The sequence below is a fragment of the Chrysemys picta genome, chromosome 14, assembly GCF_011386835.1.
Source record: "Chrysemys picta bellii isolate R12L10 chromosome 14, ASM1138683v2, whole genome shotgun sequence".
NCBI lineage: Eukaryota > Metazoa > Chordata > Testudines > Emydidae > Chrysemys > Chrysemys picta.
The window spans coordinates 32,994,402-33,016,813 of NC_088804.1; the positions used below are offsets into that span (position 1 = coordinate 32,994,402).

Below are 22,412 nucleotides of genomic sequence, written 5' to 3' on the forward strand. Positions count from 1 at the left end.
CAAATCAGGTGACTAGAGGTATAGATATATTGATTTGCGCTTGCAATTCTTTTTCTTTTTTGGGGGGTGGGTACAAAAATTCGGATAGACATTTTGCTTTTGCAGATTCTATCTCTAAGCCATTTAGCCATTTTTTGTTTGCACTGATAGCCATGCATATATTTTGAGAGTTGAACAAACACGTCAGCATTCCCTATCTCATTGTGGAAACATTCTGTTCTTCCGTTGAGATGTCTGAGGATCTGTAATTTAACGAGTCTCTAGAGCAGGGGTCGGCAACGTTTGGCACATGGCTCGCCAGGGTAAGCACCCTAGCGGGCCGGGCCAGTTTATTTACCTGCTGACATGGCAGGTTTGGCCGATCGCGGCCCCCACTCGCCGCGGTTCGCCGTCCCGGGCCAATGGGGGTGGCGGGACGTGGCGCAGGTGAGGGATGTGCTGGCCGCGGCTTCCCGCCGCCCCCATTGGCCCAGGACGGCGAACCGCGGCCAGTGGGGGCCGTGATCGGCCGAACCTGCTGTGTCAGCAGGTAAATAAACTGGCCCGCCCCGCTAGGGTGCTTACCCTGGCGAGCCGCATGCTAAACCTTGCCGACCCCTGCTCTAGAGTATCAGGATACCTCTATAAACTTATATGGTTTTAGGGTTTTAATGGGTTTGAGCTATTCCAGTTTGAACACTGGATGAAATGCAGGCCCTATCAATATAAAACTTGCATTGACTTGAATAGGACTTGGATTTCACATGTTGAGTGGAACGGGGAAGGAATACACCATTTCCTTTCCACCTCCCTCAACACTAATTTGGGAAGGTCATTCCATTAATTTAGAAATCTGTACGAACTGTAAGTGTATAAAACAGACATTTTGCCAACGGTTTTACCTTGTTTAAAGGTAGTGCTTATTAACACTTTTTTAGACCAGATAGTGAATTAGAGTTCAACTCACATTTTGCTCCATTCAGGTTAATTGCACAAGGCAGAGATGAACAATCTTACATCAAGTGCTGCCACTTTTTATTACTCCTTTCCTCTGTGTGAGAGTCCGATGGTGTTAGCCATAGACAGTGGGTAAAAGTAAAAAAAATCCCCAGGTTCCAACAGCATTCCCAGTGCTTAAAATGATAACATCTCTGAAACCAGAACGAACTTCTTAAGTGTGCTCGCTATATGGGTTAAAATCTGAATATTGGGCGCTTTTTTGTATGCTCAGACCATGATCCAAGAAGGTGGAGCTTCATGGAATTTCAGATGCCCAATGATGGTTTGAAATGTAACTCCTTTTCCCTCCTTTGAAAAATTCTGAAGAGCTGCATTTCTTGGTTTTATTTTAAGCCTGGCTCCTTTTGGACATCTTTACATAGATGGGGGGCTCCTTCACAATGTCATTCCTTGTGAAGACAGCAGGGGTCACTTAAGTGCATTGTTCTGCAACAGTCTTTACAAATGTGTCTTTAGACTTGTCAGAGTTGATCTGTCTAAAAATCAACTACAGAAGCAAATGTTGGGGCTAAGTAGACTTTATTGTTGAGTGAACATGTTGTCTACAACCCAGCCATGCTGAAAAAAGTGATCCAAAGTTGGTGAGGAATCATTAGACAGTTAAGGATTAAAAAAAAAACATTCTAACAGTAAATACATTTTACATATTGCCCCCTGAAAAACATTATGCCACTAAGAATGCATTTTACTTTAATACAAATGTATTGTCCAAAGAATATCCATTCATAGAAATGTAGGGCTTTGTAGCAAAATGGAGGACAGCTTCAAATGCAAAATGGAGGAGAACTACTGACCATCATGAAGCAAATAAAAGATTGAGATGCTAGAGTCAATTGGTTGGTACCTAGCAAAAAAAACCTTACATAAACTTCCCAGGAAGCTAGACTAGAAGCAACATTCCTTCCTTCTGGACGGAGAGTACCATATGTGTAGCCTGTTCACAAAATGTACGTTTCCACTTTGACCAGCAGTACAAACTACAGTCCTCCATCCTGTTAATTTAAGCTTTTAGAAAACAAACTTTCAGCCCTCCAAAAATGAAAGAATTCATTTGCCAAAAGGTGTTATGCCTCTAAGGCATACCTGAGTAGGGAATTTTTAAAGAACACAACAAACCCTTTTGTACTGGAACTGAAATTCTAAACAGCCAAGACTATTTTTCTAATGTTTGGTTTCAGAGTAGCAGCCGTGTTAGTCTGTATCCGCAAAAAGAACAGGAGTACTTGTGGCACCTTAGAGACTAACAAATTTATTAGAGCATAAGCTTTCGTGGGCTACTGCATCTGAAGAAGTAATAAATAATAACCAAAAAAAAATTTGTTAGTCTCTAAGGTGCCACAAGTACTCCTGTTCTTTCTAATGTTTGTACTTTTGGTATAGTACCAGCCAGTTCAATTCAATATACCGCCAGTGCATTCTTCTCCTTCCCATGGTCATTTCTTATTCCATTCTTGTCGAACCCAGACTCTTTATAATAGCAACAGGATTAGGAGATGGCATGGAAAATAGAATCCAGTGGCTTTGTGTTAGGGAATGATACTAATTTCCTTGTAAGGAGAAAACTATAGTTGTGGGAAAAATGTGAGCACCCAAAAGTTGGAGACATAAGGGATCATGAAATGGACTTCCTATATTCAACGGCATGTGTAGGCTTTGAAAGGACGTTCTTTAAAGATCAGCTGATGTCAGCTATGAGGAATTGCTTTTGCTTTATAAATATTATAGATAGGACATAGAATTGCATCTATTTGACTTTCTACCTGCATAATCTCCAGAAAAACTCTGCACTTGTCTTTTTTGTACGCAGAACCAGGGCTGCCCAGAGGGGGGCAAGTGGGGCAATTTGCCCCAGGCCCTGGGCCCCACAGGGGCCCCCATGAGACTATAGTATTCTATAGTATTGCAACTTTATTTTATGGAAGGGGCCCCCGAAATTGCTTTGCCCCAGGCCCCCTGAATCCTCTGGGCGGCCCTGCGCAGAACAGTTGTCTTGTTTGTATCATTTCCCCCCTGTCTGTCTATGTTGATCATGACACATTATCTTTTTGTGTTGAACTTGAATTCTATCTGCAGTTCAAGTACATGCTTTTAAATAAGTCTCAGAGTACTGAGTTAAGCAGTAGGATCTTCTGGTAACGTCTTTCCTATTCTCACGCTTTTCTCCCATTGCATTAGAGTTCTGTGGCCAGATTAGAATGTGGATTTCAAGAAAAGGAGACTAATGGTTATCACAGATTAGACTGTCTTTTGGCAAGACATTTTAAGAGGCGCATGGCTTAGTGTAATACCCTTGGCATTGTCAGGTTCTTTGGCTAGCATTCCGTATTGCGGTGCTATCAGAGGCAAAAAAGAGGTGTTACAGGCAAACACAGAAGGCAGAATGAGCCCAAAATCCTTTCAGAAAGAAAGGTTTCAGAGTAGCAGCCGTGTTAGTCTGTATCCGCAAAAAGAACAGGAGTACTTGTGGCACCTTAGAGACTAACAAATTTATTAGAGCATAAGCTTTCCTGGACTACAGCCCACTTCTTGCATCCGAAGAAGTGGGCTGTAGTCCACAAAAGCTTATGCTCTAATAAATTTGTTAGTCTCTAAGGTGCCACAAGTACTCCTGTTCTTTTTTCAGAAAGAAAGTAGTTAGTGCTTGGCATGTAGCTAAGCAGGGACATATTAATGACCATTGTAACCAGGTTAGGTGAGAACACTGGAAGGAGGAGGAGGTAGTTTTAGTTGAAACTAAGTCTGATCAGATTTGTGCACATGTATCCAGTTGATGAAAAGTGGATGAGGATCCAAAGGCACAAGTTATCCCATATGACTTTACTCTTCTCTCATTGAATTTGTTGGGAGTTTTTACCTTTGACATCAATGAGGGAGCAGAGGTAGGCCAACAATGAGCACTTATGAACATCCCACCAGGAGCCCTTAGATTTGAATGTGCCAGTGTGAGGTTTAGGGAGAGAAGCAGCTGCATGGCTGACTTGCCTTTTCTCCCTTCTGCCATTGCTTGATGTAGGAAGGGATAATGTCCTTTTTACACCTATGGGTCTGTGTGTGTGTGTGTGTGTGTGTGTGTGTGTGTGTGTGTGTGTGTGTGTGTGTGTGTGTGTGTGTGTGTGTGTGTGTGTTTAGAAGTGTAAGGAAAAATTGAAGGAGCCAGTGCAGACTGAGCAAATGCTGAATTGAAAGGGTCAAAAATGAGGTTTTGGACCTAGGTGGTAGTGTTATTAGCTCAATGCACAATAACACTGTTATTTATCATTTGCATATGTGGTTTTTAGCAATCCACATTATGAAAGAGTTGAGTCTCAGGATTTAGGGTAAAGAACGGGGCTGTTTGTTTTAGAATTCAGACACATACCATGTTTCTCTTTAGTTAACGTTACTTGTGAATAAACAATAATTTAGTAAATAATAACTTTTCCATCAGCTTCATGGTTTGGTAACAGTGTAAGAAAGATTATAAATTGCCATTGTACTGCTATCCACTACAACATCATACAGGTGTATGGTGTATAGGACAGGTACTAGTTCATACAATAATATTCAAAAAAGTAATTACATCTGTATTTAGCAAGCTGGATTTAAAATACAAATCAGCAAAATACTGCATGCAAACGTATATTCTCAGGCTGTGTTTGTAGGACGTTATATCCAGAAGAGGAAACAAATAGTTTTAAGCTAGATAGAGATCCCAGAGAGGCTTGTCTCCTATTTCACTGAACACATGCGCCGGAGCTGATCTGCCTTTTAATGGTTTCTATAAAGAGATCAAAAAATGTCAAGTGCACTTTTAAAAGTGCTGTTGGTGGTTTTGTAAAACCCCACAAAGTCATATCTAAAGTTGTTAGTCCTTTGGCTCTGATGTGGCCATTGCGCCAAATATGAGGCATTTAAGCTTCTGCGTTACTGCTTTCCATTGATGAAGTGGTGAACCAATTAACAAATCTGCACTGCCCATCTTGAGCAATGCAAGACGGTATATTCCTGAGGTACAGTGCAGGGAGCTGCGGGGATTTGGCTCTGGTGCCTTTCTCTGTGTGATTCATGAGTGGCTCTTTGAGCATTCATGCAATCTAGCTGGGTGTGGGGCTCCAGATGCTGTTGTGCTGAGTGATCACAGCACCTGGAGGGGCTTGCTGCTGGTCACTCTTGCTGCTGGTCACTAGCAAGGCATTGTGAAGGACAGCCCAGGCTGGAGAGAGTTAAGGGGACACAGCAGTCCCACAGTCCCAGGCTGCATCCCGGGGGGAGGGGGGGGGGATCCCGTCACAATGTCTACACTGGAATAAAACACCTGCAGCAGGGCTGCAGTTGGCCCAGGTCAGCTGACTTGTGTTCATGGGGCTCAGGCAGCGGGGCTTAAAATTGCTGTGTAGACCCACTTAGCAGGGTCCCAGAGCTTGGGCTCCAGCCCCAGCCCAAATGTTTACACTGAAATTTTACAGCCCCATTGCCCGAGCCAGTGGACCCAAGCCTAGGGTGACCAGATGTCCTGGTTTTATAGGGACAGTCCCGATATTTGGGGCTTTGTCTTACAAAGACACCTCTTACCCCCCACTCCCATTCCGATTTTTCACATTTGCTGTCTGGTCACCCTACCCAAGCCAGCGGCAGGTGTTTAATTGCAGTGTAGATGTACCAGTTATATAGAAGTTCAGACTAGATGATCTTATGGTCCTGTCTGGCCTTAAATTGTATGAAATTGTGATAACACATAATGTAGACAGATATGATACTCTGGATGACTGTCCAAATACAAGAAATCATAGAGGCATGATTGATGAAGATATTGGCCTCCAAAAGCTTGGAAAATAAAATTGTCTTCATGGTAGCCAGGGTGTACCAAGCATAGGGGGACAGCATGAAAAATGCATGAATCAGAGTGTGGAAGCAGGAAGAAAGCGAGATGAAAGTAAGCAAGAATGTAGGAAGTGAGAGACTATGTAGGAAAGAAGAGAGAGAGCAAGGAAAGCATGGTGGAGTGGTGGTGGGAGGAGGTAGAGGACCATGAAGAGGAAGGAGCTTGAATTAACACAGGAGAGGGGAAACAAGAGAAAGGGTTCAAGTTTTGTAACAAAGTCCATTTCTATATGTTTTCCTCTTTCAGGACTCAAATGGATGCTCTGCGTAGTTAATGCTTTAATTTCCTCTGAGAAAGTGGTGACTAATAAGTACCCTCAAATAGGACTGTGATCCCCCCAACATCAGTCATCCGTTTGTAGCCTTACACTCTTGCAGCGCTTTGGCTGAGCAAATTAGCCTGAAGTGTTGTGCCCTTGGCTGGCAAATCCTTTCAATCCAGTTGAATGGACAAAATGAATACCCAGATTGTTCCGATGTCTGTTATTCTCTTGTGTTTATCTGGTTGAGCTGTCAGTCAGGCCATTATAACTGTGGTGCACACTCAAATGCCTTGTCCACTCACAAAAGCCGAGTCTATTGAGGATAAGCTAAACAAAACTGGAGAAAGACTGTTGACAGAGTTATGGGATCTGGAAAATGGCTCAGGTAAAAGCAGAAATAGGTTTCTGAGTGCTACAGATGTTTCTAATAATGTGTATAGTTTAAATGTGTGATGCACTGTTATTGTATTTCTCTAGACAGTAAATAAGTGTTTGTAGAAAATTAGATTTGCATAGATCTTCAAACATTCAGATACAGAAGGATTTTGTAACTTAAATGTAAGTGTTCAGAGCATTTACCAGAGGGAAAGTTGTTTCGTGTAATTATCAGGAAAAAACACACCGTTTACCAACATAGTTTTACCATGGTACATTGCTACAATGGTCTGTCACGTATGGTAATCCTGCCTGCAGCCATGACCTATGCCAAGTCTTTCAGAAGGATAGTGGAGTGTGTGGGGGGGACCCATAATCCATCTGGCCAATTGTGCAATGCTATTCATGGGCAAGGGAAAATTACTTCCTTTCCCCCAGGTTGAAGAGTTGATTTCCTGAAACATGACATTTAATTACCACCACTTTATCATATGAAGCTATAAATGTTGGACCTACTTACGATCACTTCTTTCAAGCCAACGAGTCTACCTACATAAGTAAGGTGATCACATCTTGGCTGTTGATATTAGTCATAAACCAGTTGTAAGTCCAGCTACTGTATTTGGCCCTGTGAGCACTTGGAGTGGTGAATTCCCCACACTGGCTACATGCTAGATGAAGATGTATTTCTTAGAAATGTAATTTTTTCTCCGGTACACTGAATTAGCAGTGTGACTCTTAGCAGTTTTTGAAACTAATTTGATGGAAAGGCATTAAAACCTGTCATCTGGATATGAAATATAACTTAAGTCCTTTTCATTCTTTAGCCTCGTCCTTGTATTCATAATTAACAAACTTACCAGGGATTCAGTTTACAGATCTCAGTCCTGCCAGGCACAAGGATGTACCACTTGTCTGAGCAATGAGGAACAACATAGCAGTATGTCCTCCCTTCCCAAAGAAAACCATTCAATACTTGTCTGTTCAAGAGTTTTCTCTACACACACACTATCTTAGTTTCTGCAACAGGGATGGAAAAGTGGGTTGCAGGACTGAGATAGCTGCAATGAGACGGCTATAGCTGCAGCTCCTCGTCAGTCTAACCAAGATGCAGAAGGAAGTTTAAATAATAAATTGTAAAGCTTCATGTCTAGTTGAGGATTTATGAAGGATACACAATCTGTGCAGAAGTTGCTGAGAAAACATACCATAATGCAGCAACATCTCTCTTGTCAAAGCATCTGTGTCTTCAAAATCCAAAACCCAGTCGCCTTGTTGGCTGTGATGATAGCTGTAATGGACGTTACAGCTATTTTTCATCAAATGCTAATTTATAAGATCCCTAATATACCAATGCATTCATCTGGCAGGGATTTCAGCAAACTAGACTTGCAGAGGAGTACTCATTGAAAGTCATGGTAACTTGCAGGTTGCTGATTTCTCATCTGCACTCAGAAGATAATTTGCAAATGTGCCATTTATCATTATGTACTTTGTAGAAGCAGTTCCCCTGAATTGGACAAATTGATAAGAGTCTAATAAAGAAAGTTTTCCCCCAAATCCATAATTCTGGGTGTCTGTGAGCGTGTGTTCGTGTGTATATACAAACACACACACATATACATCAGGACTATCAAGAGATTAAAAAAATTAATCGCGATTAATCGCGTGATTAAAACTGTTAATTGCGATTAATCTTGTGATTAATTGCACTGTTAAACAATAAGAGAATACCATTTATTTAAATATTTTGGGTGTTTTCTACATTTTCAAATATATTTGAAATGCAGTTTTTTGTAAATAATTCTACATTTGTAAATTCAACTTCCATGATAAAGAGATTGCATTACAGTGTTTGTATGAGATGAATTGAAAAATACTATTTCTATTGTTTTTACAGCAAAAATATTTGTAATAAATATAAATTGAGCACTGTAATCTTTGTATTCTGTGTTGTAATTTAATCAATATATTTGAAAATGTAGAAAAACATCAAAAAATGTTTAATAAATTTCAGTTGGTATTCTATTGGTTAACAGTGTGATTAAAACTGTGATTAATCGCTATTACTTTTTTTTATCGCGATTAATTTTTTGAGTTAATCGCGTGAATTAACTGTGATTAATTCACAGCCCTAATCTAGAGACAGGAAGTAGAAAGTTTCCAGGGCTGCTGTTAAGATCATTGATTTCTGTGTCAAGGGACAGTAGGTTGAGATTGTCTGTCAGAAGATATGAAGATGGGTATTTTGAACAAATCAAAGTAGAACGTGCTACACATGTGTGGCAGCATATGCCACCAGGGAAAGGGACCAGTCGGCTGGCTCTTCCCTCCTGTCTTCTGGAAACATTAAGATTTCTGGGAAGCCAGGAAAGCCACCTAAAGTCATTTCCCTGGAGATGATAGAATTTGACTTGGCGGTAAGTTCGCATCTCTCAGACCACAAGACTGTGAAGGGTCTATGGCAGAATTTTCCCAGACGAGGAAACTCGAGACAGCAGGATCCCTTGATCTTATGATTCCTCCTAACATGCGTTGCTGTCTTCTACTGAATTTGACTATCCTTTTTTGTATTTATAACTGAATTTTACTGGAAATAATCTTAAAGTAACAGTACAAATGAGATCAGCCTGAAACCTTAGTTTCTTTTTTCTCTTCCAACATTCAGCGTGTAAGGTCCTTGAGACTTCTTTTGCAGATTTTATTTGTTATTTAAATAAAAGCTGTAAGGAGTCCATTTGTCAAATCACCATATGTATCTAGCATTGCTGTGAGCATAACAAAGGCTGTGTTGTACCGTTGCCCAGCAGAGCCAAGAAACCATGCAAAGTTATTGATAATTGATTCAATTTTATATAGGTTAAAAACTAGCTTTTCCCTCCTAGTGTGAAGGTAATGGGTTTTGTCTGTAGAAAGATAATAATCCTATGAACCACTTCTACGCTCTCTATTAGAGAATAGTACAGCTTGCACTTGAACATAATGCCCATGTCAACTCAGCTTTTTAAACACTCATCTTAAAAAAAGTCTTCAAGGACTAGGAAGGTTTTCCTGAGACTTCAAGTTAAGTTGGAGGAAATGAAAAAGTCCCAAAGATACTGTCAATTAAAGTGTTTATCCTGATATACCTACCCTGGAAAAAGCATCTTCAAACATGAAAGCTGTTTTCTTGCCATTAAAAAGTTTTCATTGCATTTGGTTTCCATAGAGACTAACATAGCAGGGTTTTTTCCCCACCGCATTAAGGAATGAACATTTGGTGTGCTTTATTTCCCAACAATGTTCTTCAAAAGACTCTTCATTTATTAAAAAGAATAAAAAAAAGAGAACTAAATTGAAACCTTGCAACAATATCTATATGCGGGAGACGACTTGATTTACAAGCTTAGGTAATTTCATTTTTGTTCACACTCCTCCAATTGAAAGGCTTCCCCAAACAGTATTACAGCAATGAAGAAAGAGATGGGGAATTTATCAAGCCATTTATCAAATTGTTTTCACAGTCTATCAAATTTACAAATACACTAAAGAGGAAACACAAAGGGTATGTTCAAACAGGAAAGTGTAGCAGAGTGAGCAGCAAGTCTGCAGGGTACCGTCCTACCACAACCACAGAGCAATGAGACTGCCAAGGCTGCAGGCTCTTAAGCAAACCCATTTCACCAATTTGAATGGGCTGATGTAACGACTATCTATAAACTAAATCCTGAGCACTGTAGACATTGGATAATTACTTGATGAAGCAGGTATTTGAGAAAATGAAATATAAAAACCAATTAAGCAAAAGATAGATCAGAGCAAGGAGGGTGAAATTCACCTCTCTACAGAAGGCCTGGGTAATGTCTATAAGTCTCACTTAAACCCTGGAAACAGGGCTTGAGTAGCACTTAAGCGGTGCAGGTCCTCTGCACAGGGGTGAATTGCATTCAGGGAGCGAAAGAAGGGAGGGTGAGAGAGAAGGGCAATGCACATGCTTCAAAGAAAACAGCTCTAAACTAAGCATCCTCAACAGCAGGTCTCAATAGATGATGATGTTGACAAAGAAGGAAAAAGGAAAACAAAAAACAACTGAGATTGAAGGAACCAGTCTAGTAAGAAATCTTTAATTTCTAGTCAGCTTTAAAGGATTTGAGAAGGTTGATTTTTTTTTAACAAACCAGTTCAAGTACATGCCTTCAGATTATAAAAGTACCTGAAATTGCCTAGAATATCAACATGCATAGCTTGTTAGTATTTACATATATTTACACAGGAAAACAAGAGAAAGATCTACAGTTATTTACAGTCTACACAGGAGAAGAGAAAGGCAGCATAATTGTATTTCCTAAAATACAGTAGTAGAATAGTCAGCACATGCATATTAAGATATATTTGCATGATAGAACGCAAATGTTTTAAGACATACCTTTTAAACTCTCTATGCTAAGGTATAGCATAATAAAGGTAATTTTTTGTTTTGTTTTGTTTCTATTCTATTTGCATCAAGTGCTTTAAAATGTTCACTAACACAGCGGCAGCATTATTTACCCTGGCAATTAAAGCAACAGTACACACAATAATTTCCTACTAACTAGCAACAAGCTGCTGGTGAATGAAATATCTATTGTTTCTCATTATCCATTGACCAACATACAGGGATCTCTCCTTGTAAAGGCAGTGCCTAAGCTATCACCGTTAATTATAGAAGTAATATAAATAAGACTCTACAGTATGTACTAAATGAAATATTAACAAGGCCAGTGTCTTTGAGCCTGAAAGATGCACTAACAGGACTCACTTTACAGCAGGCTATCTATGAAAATCACATGTACATAATACAGGAGTGCTTGGCATATAGCGCTAAGCCTAGACAGTAGAGGCCTGTTTACTAGATCTGTATTATTGCAAAATACATTCCCTTAATTAGTTTCTGGAAGACAGTTAGTAGTTAATTTCTAATCATGATATGTCCCCATCATAACACCCTGTGGTTTTTTTCAATGCATTTTAGTGCCAAGCTGTATATATGTATATCAACAGACAAAAATCAGTCCTTGTCGTTAAAACCTAAACAAACAGCTTTTTACATACTTGTCCAGAAAGGTCACTTGCTCAAAAAGCATATTGCTGTTTGTTTTTTTCTCTCTCTCAGCTGAAATCATATTCAGGCTAAAATGATTCTGTACAAAATAAGAGAGGAAGCCAATTGTTGGTTTCTTCTGTACGTCGATGACATTCTTTGCAATACTGTGCATGAAAAAGGTCTTAATTCTCACTAGTAATAGTATTAAAAGGCTATATAAATATATACAGCATATACAGGATTGTATGTATACGTACATTTATATAAAGTGTATATATATATAATTAATGTTAGGTACAGCAAAAACTTAAAACAGTTCAAGTCAACATAAATTATTAATTGAAACCACGTGTCAACAAATTCTTCTTCATTTCCAATTAGTTTTGAGCAGTCACATATATCTGAGCATCAATGGACCCTATTCTGAATGTTTTAGTTACAGCAGTGTATCTGATTTTTCTTTGTGGTAAGTTACATGTGTTACTGACAAGAACTCTAACCTGTGTGTCAAATACATGTTTGCCCATTAATATCTGGCTGTATATTTCAGTGTGATTTCCAATATGTTCTTGGGATTCCCTTTTTGACCAATTGAATGTTTTGTGCGATGTATTCCTTACATGGGGAGATGGTATAGATTCCAAAAGCTCAGAAAACAGGGGAAGGGAGTTTTACCAACACAATCTACTCCTGATATTGCTGCCTTTGATGCCCAAGAGTGACAGCTCTTTGGCACTTTGCCCTGAGTGCCAATGGACACTTTTGGGAAATGGAACAAGGAGTAAACTTTTTGGATATGAATGTACCAAGGTCAACCTAAGCTTGTCCCTGCCCCAAAATGGAATGAAACAAACAATGCTAGTTCTCCGACAGTAACTCTCAAATCCCAAGAATAGGGAACAATATGAAGTAGTACACTGCTGCTAAGAGCTATGATACAGCAATAAGAGACAGGGAGGAACAATCATCATGTCCATAGTCATCAGTGGGGTGGAATAATAATTTACAAAAAATAAAGTGAAAACATTGCCTAGTATTTTGGAGACAAAAATTAAGCAGGCTTGATCACTGTGAAAGGCTGAGCCCTGTTAAAATGCCAAATCAGCAAGCCCTAAAGTACTGCTGCTGTTTAAATGCTGGTTGTACAATCTCACATTGTCTCCCTTCAAAGAGTAGTTAAAGGTCAAGGAAATGGTTTTCAGAAACAGATCACCCACTTTAGTAAGATATTTAGAAAGAGGAAGAGATACATTTTGGGAAATAGGTAACTTGGCCCCTTGTAATATATGCAAAGGTGATGGAACAGTGAACCCATCGAACATCCTCCTTTGTGCTGTTTCCTTTTCTGTCATCTACTTTTGGGATGCTCACCTGTACTTCATCTGACAAGTTTCTCAGGAGACACACAAATTTGTATGAGGGAGAGCATTGCTAAGCTCCCTTTTCCATTTGAGTTGGGCAAAAGACCCTTCCGGTGTGAGTGAGATCAGAATAGGGCCCAATGTTGCAAAGGATTTAGGATTTCATACTGCGGAACGGTGGGGTTTCTACAATAAAGAAAAATGTGTATGTTAAACATGTCTTTTATCAGATATTTTGCCAACCTGGTTCTACATCTTCTAAGCACTTTAATAATAGTTTATAATATAATACTTTACACTTAGTGCTTTTCATCCAAAGATTTCAAAGCACTTTACAGACACGAATTAGTCCTCACAACAGCCCTGTGAGGTGGGTAAGTAATATTACTCCCCCCATTTTACAGCTGGGGAAACTGAGGTGCACGCAGATTACGTGACTTGCCCAAGTTCACACAATGAGTTAGTGTCAAGGTCAGGAATACAGCCTGGGTTTCCTGACTTTCAGTCCAGTGCTGTATTTTGCTATGGAATAAGGGTAGGCAATCTTTGTTTGACCCAGGATGTTGGAAGTATGTAGTTTTTAAAAACAATTCATTGATATTATTAATATCATATTAACTTGCATAACACAAACACCAAAGTGCCATTATCAAAATACATTTATTGCAATGGAAACATTTTCTTTTGCAAAGTTAAAACCTAGAGTGTAGTTTAAATATAACTGTATATACTGAATACTATTGAAATAATCACTCGGCCTTAATGCCTCAGCAGTAGAAAACAAATCCTCTTTTGTGAACTGCTGCAGTTTTCCTACTCAGGGAATATAAAGTATTTATCTGCTATAATATATGTAAAGTGTGCAGAGGTCTTAGCGACTGTGTGTAAAGTTACCACTTGAAACCAACTAGGAAATATTTTGCAAGTACAGAAGCCTTTCTATTTTGAGTCTTTGTTGTAAAATATTTTGGAGAATTAATTGAAAAGGAATGGATCAGAATAAATAAGCAAATCTTATAGATTTTAGTTTAAGTATTGTATTGTCTTTTAAGAGACTACACTGGTTGATACAGAAGTTTTCTGAGGAAAAAGAGATTGCAGCAATTTCTCTGGTTTTGATGTGGTTCAATAAAACCTTTGAAAAGGTTGTAATTTCAGAGCCAGTTCAGGTCAGGTTTTCTTGCTGTCTGTTGGGTATAGGTAGCACCTTGAGTGAAGTGATTCTTATTTGTCATTCAATCAGACCTGGCAGTTCAGAAGTGGCATTTTTTGATTACAGATATGGTTTCAATTTACCATATTCACCCAAGTCTCTACTTCACATTTCTCTAGTGAAGAAACAACCCGGGAGTCCTATTTTCTTATTTTACATTAATACATATATTCTCAGGCCAACAGTGTCATTTGGGGAGTGCTATGGGTTGGAGTACTGTAGACAGAGGTAAGCAGTTCTGATATAATGCCATGTATGAGATTAAAAACTGTACACTGCATTGTACAAGAGAAAACCATCTGAACACCATACCCACTACCCTTTGGCAGCAACAACATGCATTTGAAAGAGAAATTTATTACTTGTAATAGTATTCTTAAAAGTTTATTTTGATTGGTTTTGATTTTTACCCCAGGAGGCTAATTAATCTTGTCATCTAATAAGGAGGCCTTAGCAAATAAGGTCCTAGGCTAAGTTCCCTCATTTCCCACTGGCTTCCACAGCAGCTGATGCCACTCAGAAACTCTCAAGATTGGCCTTTAAAGGTGCTTCAGGACATTGGGAAATCCTGTAGGCCGAATGAATTGCTGATGAGGAGTAATGATTTATAATTGCTAATGTTTATAGAGACATCTGTTGCTGTGTCCATTGGTTGTTTTAGGCTATGCCCACATGGACTTGTGAATCATACAAAATGAATACCAATTCATACTTACTATTTTGAACATTTTTAATGTGGTAACTAGAGAAGGGAATGGGTGTATATTGAGAGGAACGTGAGCTAAAATCCAAGTTCTGGACATCCTTCACTTTGGGGTTACTAGAAATTCAAACCTAGATTCAAATTTTGTGACTTGAGCCACAAAGCCTCTTCTTTGAAGTTGCAATTGCAAACATTACATTCCCAACCATCTGCAGCATGCTTTTGTGCAGGCAGGCAGTCTGGGTTGGCATGTATGTTTCCAGGAATACATCATGTAGTTGGACCTAGTTTGCATGTGCAGAACCAGGGTTGTAAAGAAATGATTGGCCACATTCTCAGCTACTGGTTTACCTGAGCTGAAGAGATGGCTATATGTGTATACAATTGTAACAGCAGTTTTAGAGTCCGCTTTAGAAAATGTGAAATTGATCATTCGGGAGGTGATCTCCCTACACGTTGTTTTCCAACTAGGACTTATACAATAGACCTTTCCTATGGAATCAGTAATTACCCAGAGCAGAGATACCAACAGATAAACTACAAAACATGTTTCCACCATCTACCAGAGTGACTTTAAGCTCCATTGTAAGTGTATTATTCAGAGGCATGGAGAGGGCATGAAAAGTACCATTTATTCCATGATGTGGAATATGTGCTTATTACTTCATCTCTCCACTGCTGTATAATAAATTATTCCAGTCTAGGTGGCATGTTCACAATGCAGCTGTATTAATCTGCTGTTTTTTGCATCTCGAAAGTGTTTGCTTTGCCTAATAGACCTGAGATGAATAACAAGGAAAGCTTGAACAGTTTTAAGGAAGCACTTGCCTTTTCATTTTATCAGAGCTGCTTGCTTTGAATTTGGATCTTGTCACAAGTATTTGCCTCTCTTATAATTTTGAATTCACATGTTTCCAGTGACCACCTTTCAATGTCACACTTGCCCTTAGGATATTTGCATACAAACTCTTACTCTTAATTGTTCATTAAAAAAAAAATCAAATATTTTTCAAATAAGTTGATTCCATCTCCCTTGCTTTGCAATGTTCAGTGCTATTGGTATGCCATTAATACTATTTAGAATGGTGCCTATTCATTTGTGGTTGATGAATATATGGGTACGTTATGACTTTTGTTTCTTTTATTTATATGCTTCATTTTTAAATCTGCTTCAGAACAGGACTCTTTTAGGAAATAAACATGAAAATAGACAAATCTGAAAACTAAACATTAACTGTATACTATGTTTTCTTATCAGGAACATAAATAGTAAGTTAGAATACTAATGGGTGAATTACATATATTAATGAGTTTTTTAACCATATTCTGTCTATCAAGAACTCCTTTTATTTTACCATTAAGATACTCTATTTGCATTTGTATTCAGTGCCATCAGCTACAAATTGATAGCTAGCAGTTAGCAAATAAATGCCTACGAACTCGTAGCTACTTAACATTTTTATCCCAACAAAGGATTTTGGAAGGATGGATAATTTAGATCTTTGAGGCTCAAGTATAAATAAACAGAAACTGCTTTATAAATCCCACCCTGCTGTAGTTTAAGATTGTACTGCAAATCTGACAAATGATTTGTGAAAGAGAATGATGAACCCTTATTACCAAGACACTCTTTAACTTAAGCCAAAACAAGATTCCTGGGTAATTTTATATACACTATAAAGATTGATGGCATGGGACTAGCCTGGCAGCTTTCAAATGTTTGACTGGATCGGAAATGGCATTCAGGCATGATTAAAGATTCAACTGGGCTTCTCAGAAATTCTTTCTCCTGTGTATTCATCATTCTAACTCACTGCCTTTGTTACAGGTTAAAGATGGTTGACCCCCCAGCTTTGGTGATTAGCACCACATACAACTGACAGTGTTCTGATTAAAAAAAAAAAGTGTTTAGGTTGCCCAGACCTTCTATCATTGTTTATAAGTTTTCTTTTTAAATCACAATAGATCATGGACGTTTGTGACAATTGACAAGCTCATTGTTTAAGACTTTTTTAATGGAGTTGTTAACATTAATTCTTTTATATGGTACTTTAATCTGTTTCAAATTATGTACTGACATGGCACAAACCGCTTTGGCATTGAAAGTCATTCAACGGTGATTAAAGTGCTCTTTTTAGCAGTTTAAGAATGTTTCATCTTGTATCAGCAGTATGGAATTGTTTTCTAATTAGATTCCCTGACATCCTGTTTTGTCTTATGCTGATGATATGTGAACCGGAAAGCTGATGAGCAAAAAATTAAAACTTGTTATTAAACTGTCATATAATGGCTTACCATATAAAGGTGTCACTCAAATGACTGTGTTGATGAAGGATAAACAATGTTTGCTGAGGAAAAAGTGTCCTCTCAATCCGTTTAAATATGTGTGGCTGTGTTGGCATTTTGAGGGCTCTGCTTTATAAACCCTTCCTAAAGCACTTTGGGTTCCCGTTGGATTTAAAGGGATACTTTGTCCCCTCAAGGCCTTCTCACTCAGTAGGGCAGCATGGTCTAGTGGCCTGAGCACAAGACAAAGAGCCAGGAACTCATTAGTTGAAATCACTTTTTTGACACTGGCTCCGTCTGTAGCTTTGGGCTAGGCCTCTGTGCATATGTCCACACTGCAATTAAACACCCATGTCATCTGACTCGAGCTATGGGGCTGTTTAATTGCGGTATAGATGTTTGGGCCCCTGCCTCCCCATGGATCCCAGAGCCCAGGCTCCAGCCCAAGCCCGAACATCTACACCACAATTGAACAGCACCATAGCCCAAGCCAGCTAACATGAGCCAGCCATAGGTGTTTAATTGCAATGTAGATCTGGAGCGTGTCTCTGTTTCCCCACCTGTTGAAATGTGGACAGTAATACAGGTGTGCCTGTAGGGACGTTCTGAGCTTTAATTACTTAGTGTTAGTGCGTTGCTCTGAAGATGTCAATGCTAAATATTATTAGTTTCACCCACCACGTTGTTTGCTTCTGTGGGATAAATATAATTTAACTTCCCTTCTTAAGGACAAAAAAAAGTATTGTTCTCTGGACGATAAAGCTGCTGTGCTCATTTCTCCAGAACAGCCCACATAATGAGCACAACATTTAGAAGTTGGTGAAGTAGCACTTGACCCAAAAACAAATGGCACATTGTTCATAGTAGGAAACAATGGAAGCTTGAAATGGTAAAATATTGGAGTCTTCCAGCTGCATGTCCTTTATCTTCACTTTAAATAAAGATGCCCGTGCACCAGCACTCATGTTGTGTTCACTTGGAGCTTAGCTTGTGTCAGGTTTACAGGATCAGACCCTGAATTGGTATCTACCAGTTACATTATGGGATATTTGGCCCCTATTAACTACTGAAGATTTTGTTAAAAAGTGAGTTAAAAACCATAAACTTCCAGTTTATGAATGAGCTCATTTCTGACTGAATCTAGCCTGAGCTAGCTAGAAAGCAGCTTTTCAGCCACAGTATAGTGATTAGTCTTTGGCATTGAGCACATACGTTTTATTTGACTCTTATGAAAAAATCCTATGGGATTGAATACAAAAACGATCACTTTCTATGGGTGTTTTGAACCACTCTATGCAATTGGATAGAATGATCATACCTAGGCTGTGCAACTCTACAGAGAGCCTATAATTATCTATAAATTATATTACTTTTATTGTAATTGCTGTAGAACCATATTACATTGTGGTAGGTATTTTTGCTACTGGATTCTACCAAACACATTCATAAAGGCATTGTTTCCTCAAATAAATGATTTGGTTTAATAAAACCATTTTAATATTTAGCAATTTAACCTGAAAAGGTTTTTTTGGTCCAGAAATAACGATCTTATTGTTCCTCATTGTACCAGTCAATATTGGTGTTTTCCAACAGACCCTTTCTAAGTCCTCATTCTCAGCTTATTTCCATTTTGAGTGAAGAATATGGACCCTAAAAACAATTTAATATGCCTTTCTTTGCCATGCTACATAATTTGAGAACAAAGGAGAAACCCAACTTGAGGAGAATTCAAGCCTTTTAGACTCAAAGCTGCCATTGAAAGATGAGAACATTAAATATGTGGTTTGGTTGCCACTCCACCACTGGCTGATTTGATAGTAGCATTGTGAGATGCCACAGTTATAACCATTGGAACCGAGAGAAGAAAATAATTGGGAGGAAAAGAGAGGGAAGCCCATTCTTGCCCCCTATCAAATCTCATTTCAGTAACATCTATTTTCTCTTTAGTTACCTTTTCTATCATACTCAATAGCCTCTGTATTCTGATTCTTAATTAATTGCCACATAAAGGACTATGATGTACATAAATAATCACAAGATGCTGGACAAACTGTATTGTTTTTAAATTAGAGCTGCGCACATGGTGTTTCGCGATGAGCTCCATCCTATTATTTCTAATTAGGGTGACCAGACAGCAAGTGTGAAAAATCGGGACGTGGGTGGGGGGTAATAGGAGCCTATATAAGAAAAAGACCCAAAAATCGGGACTGTCCCTATAAAATCGGGACATCTGGTCACCCTATTTCTAATTATAGCTGGCAAAGCAAAGTGGTTTCTTGCCCTCTTTACAGCTTTTCTGACAGAGCTTTGCCAATCCCGATGATGCAATATCCCACCACATGCACATACACACTCACTAAAAAGTTATGGCCTCAACTGTTAATCCCTCAGCTTTCCATCAGAAAAATTCAAAGCGATCAATTTTCCTCATTGGAGCTTAGATTTTTGAATAATAAAAAAAAGCTGCCTCCACAGCTCTAATCTATTTGTTATATTTCTTAGTGATTTATAAGATGCTAGAAGTAGGTCTTAGAAGGATGGCAAAACCACTGGAAAGCACTGAATCTCTGCAAATTAAGAACTACACTCTCTGTGCGCAGTAGATAAACATTCTCACACAGCAGTGGTGACAGCTGCCACAGTAAAATTGTTGACCAAAGATATATGGACAGTTTGGGCACAGATCCCATTAGCACTTTACATGATAGGCCTTAATTGGAATGTCCGGGTTAATATTGTACAAGAGATTTTAAAGATATAAAATATGTCAGTCTGCATTGCTTATCAAAACTAGGAAGTGGGGGGTATTAAGTAGTTTGGTAAGTTGTTTTTTTTTTTTTTGTTCTAAAGGAAAATCAGGAAGGTTTTACAGGACGTGTGTGTTGCTTTTAAATCTTTGTGTTTGTTTCACATAATCCCAGCTGGCCAGATCCTGAAGTTCTTACTCAGGCAAGATTCTCACTGAAGTTGCAGAGTGTTTTGTCTGAGTAAAGATGGAATAGATCTTGTATTTTGAGTTTGCTTTAAGAGGTGCAAAAAAAAAGAAACAAGGTCACCAAGGTGTATTCAAATTGGGTTCCAGATAGTAATGTAGTGTCTTTAACACTTCCATCCAATACCCTTAACACTGTCATGCTGTGAGTTACCTGTGAGTTGCAATGCTTTTTATTGGTATTTTAATAAGACACATGGCTTCATAGGACCACAGTCTAAATTAGAACTATAATATGTATTTTTTTTTTAATTCTAGCAACAAGGAGCTGCCACAACTGTCTACTGTGCCACCGCTCCAGAGCTGGAGGGCCTGGGAGGAATGTACTTCAACAACTGCTGTCGCTGTTTGCCATCACAAGAGGCCCAGAATGAAGTGACGGCTGCAGCCTTGTGGGAGCTAAGCGAGAGACTGATCCAAGAACGAATTGGCAGGCAGTCCAAATAACAGGGAGCTTTTGTAAGGATCAAAACACACAGAGTATGTGCACGCTAGAAAACTGCCAGCTCTGGAGCCTTTCCAATCTTATCATCTCGAGGGTTTCCATATACCTCCGATACAGATTAGCTAGTGTTAAATGAAATAATATCAGTCACAACATAGTGAAAAATGCTAAGTACTAATGGGAAGTTGGGAATACTGTGGGTTAAAGGGACAATATCGCTTTCTGGGGTTTAGTTAGTCTTGGTTCTCTTTCTTTTGGTTATAGCCCGTTCAAAGTGTAATTCAAGGAGGCATCTTTTGAGTTATTTTAGAAGAGCAATGCAAAGTATATTTTTTGATGCTTTGATTAATGGCTACATGGATAGCCCAAAAATAACATGGGATTTCCTCTATATTGTGGTAATTATTTGCTGTTAGGTCAGGAGATGATAGCACTGTTTATTCTTTTCCCTACTAAGTTTTTATTGGGTGTGGCAAATAAAAAACAAAATGAATAGTAATAAAGAAAGCAAGCTTCCCTGCCTTTGGCCGCTGGCTGCAAATATAACTGTGCTGTCTAGAAAAGGAAGGTGCAAGAAGACATTTGAACAGAAATGGTAAAGTCAGATTTACTCCACTGCTAATTATTAAATATGCAGGTTTTCCTTAAAAGATTATGATAAAAGGTACGTTCCAAACCATTCCCTAAATATTGTTGCTTTAGGAAAAGATGATGTTGTCTCCTTCAGAACACACAGGGTGTAATCAGGGGTTTAAAAGTTGTTCCTTCCATTTCTTGGTTCACAGTTTTAAAGAGTTTGTTTTGTTGTCTTTGAAGGTTCACAGTTCTCCAAATACTGCATCCTGTTCAAAATTTCTTTTTTTCTTTCAATTTAAATTTAGTAAAAGAACATGCTTGAATATTGTCACCTGAAGAGAAAGTTTGTCTTGTTTCTGCAAATGTTTTAGTTCCATTTTTTTTAGAAAAGAAAACTTGAGGAAAAATAAAGAGCTTCTTGTCGATGCCATGAAAACGCTGTTTTTTTTCTTGTTTCTTTCTGAGTTCATATTTTGTTTTTTGTGCTTTGTAGCTGTCTTCATGCCAAAAAGTTGTCTTAAGCCATCAGCATTCCAGCATCATTTTTCTATAAACAAAACAGAAATAAAGATTGTAAATAGAACCTTAGTTCACTCTATTATTATTCATGTTATTGATAATTGTTCTGTCTTCTATGAGTTTCCTCCTCTGTATTCATGAAGTGCTTAGGTTTGATTAGCTGGTGGATGTGTGTTAAAACCTAACAGCACACTGGTCAGAAATAAATAGCCTAGTATCCTCCCCTCATAATAAATGCCCATTTTAATAATAATAATAATAATACACTTTGTTTTGAGTGCTTTTATTTTCAGCTTGTGTTATCCAGTCCAGGATATAGAAGACTAAAACATTGCAGCACTGCACAAGGGCTAGAGAGGGCATTAGAGGTGCCCCCCCCTTTTGTTCCCACATACAGGCGCTGATTACATTCCCTGAGAACAAGCCTAGCACCAGCTGTAGACATGGGGAGCTGAAAATGGGGGTATTGCCCGCCTTCTACACCAACCAGCAGAGCTGGCCCTATATGGGGAAGCAGATGGCACACCTTTTCAAAGGGTGTGGCAGCAACCATACTTTCCCAGTGGTATTTGGCCAGCTCAGCTTCATCCCCAGACCAGTTCTCCAGCCCCCATATCATTGCCTTCCTTCATTTCCCAGACTGGTCCCAGAAGAACTGATGGTTCTTGACTGTTTCTCTACCTATGTCATGACCATCTCAAAAGGGCCATGCAGAGTATAGGAACTCCATATTGAGGTCATGCAGTATTTATAAACCC

General features: G+C 38.8%; 2 protein-coding genes across 4 annotated transcripts in view; one reads left to right on the forward strand and one right to left on the reverse strand.

Moving 5' to 3' along the window:
* The window catches only part of WWOX (WW domain containing oxidoreductase), a 674,139-nt gene extending 652,421 nt beyond the window's left edge, over positions 1 to 21,718 (forward strand). For all 3 annotated transcript variants that reach the window (XM_065567632.1, XM_065567635.1, XM_005300567.4), the window contains one exon: positions 20,373 to 21,718. Coding sequence is in view for 1 of the 3 variants with exons in the window: in XM_005300567.4 (XP_005300624.1) it covers positions 20,373 to 20,561 (189 nt within the window). In the remaining 2 variants the exon portion in view is untranslated. The remainder of the gene's footprint in view (positions 1 to 20,372) is intronic.
* Positions 10,574 to 22,412, reverse strand: part of MAF (MAF bZIP transcription factor) — a 245,140-nt gene continuing 233,301 nt past the window's right edge. The window contains exon 3 of the mRNA XM_005300565.4: positions 10,574 to 21,682. The gene's annotated coding sequence lies outside the window, so the exon portion shown is untranslated. The remainder of the gene's footprint in view (positions 21,683 to 22,412) is intronic.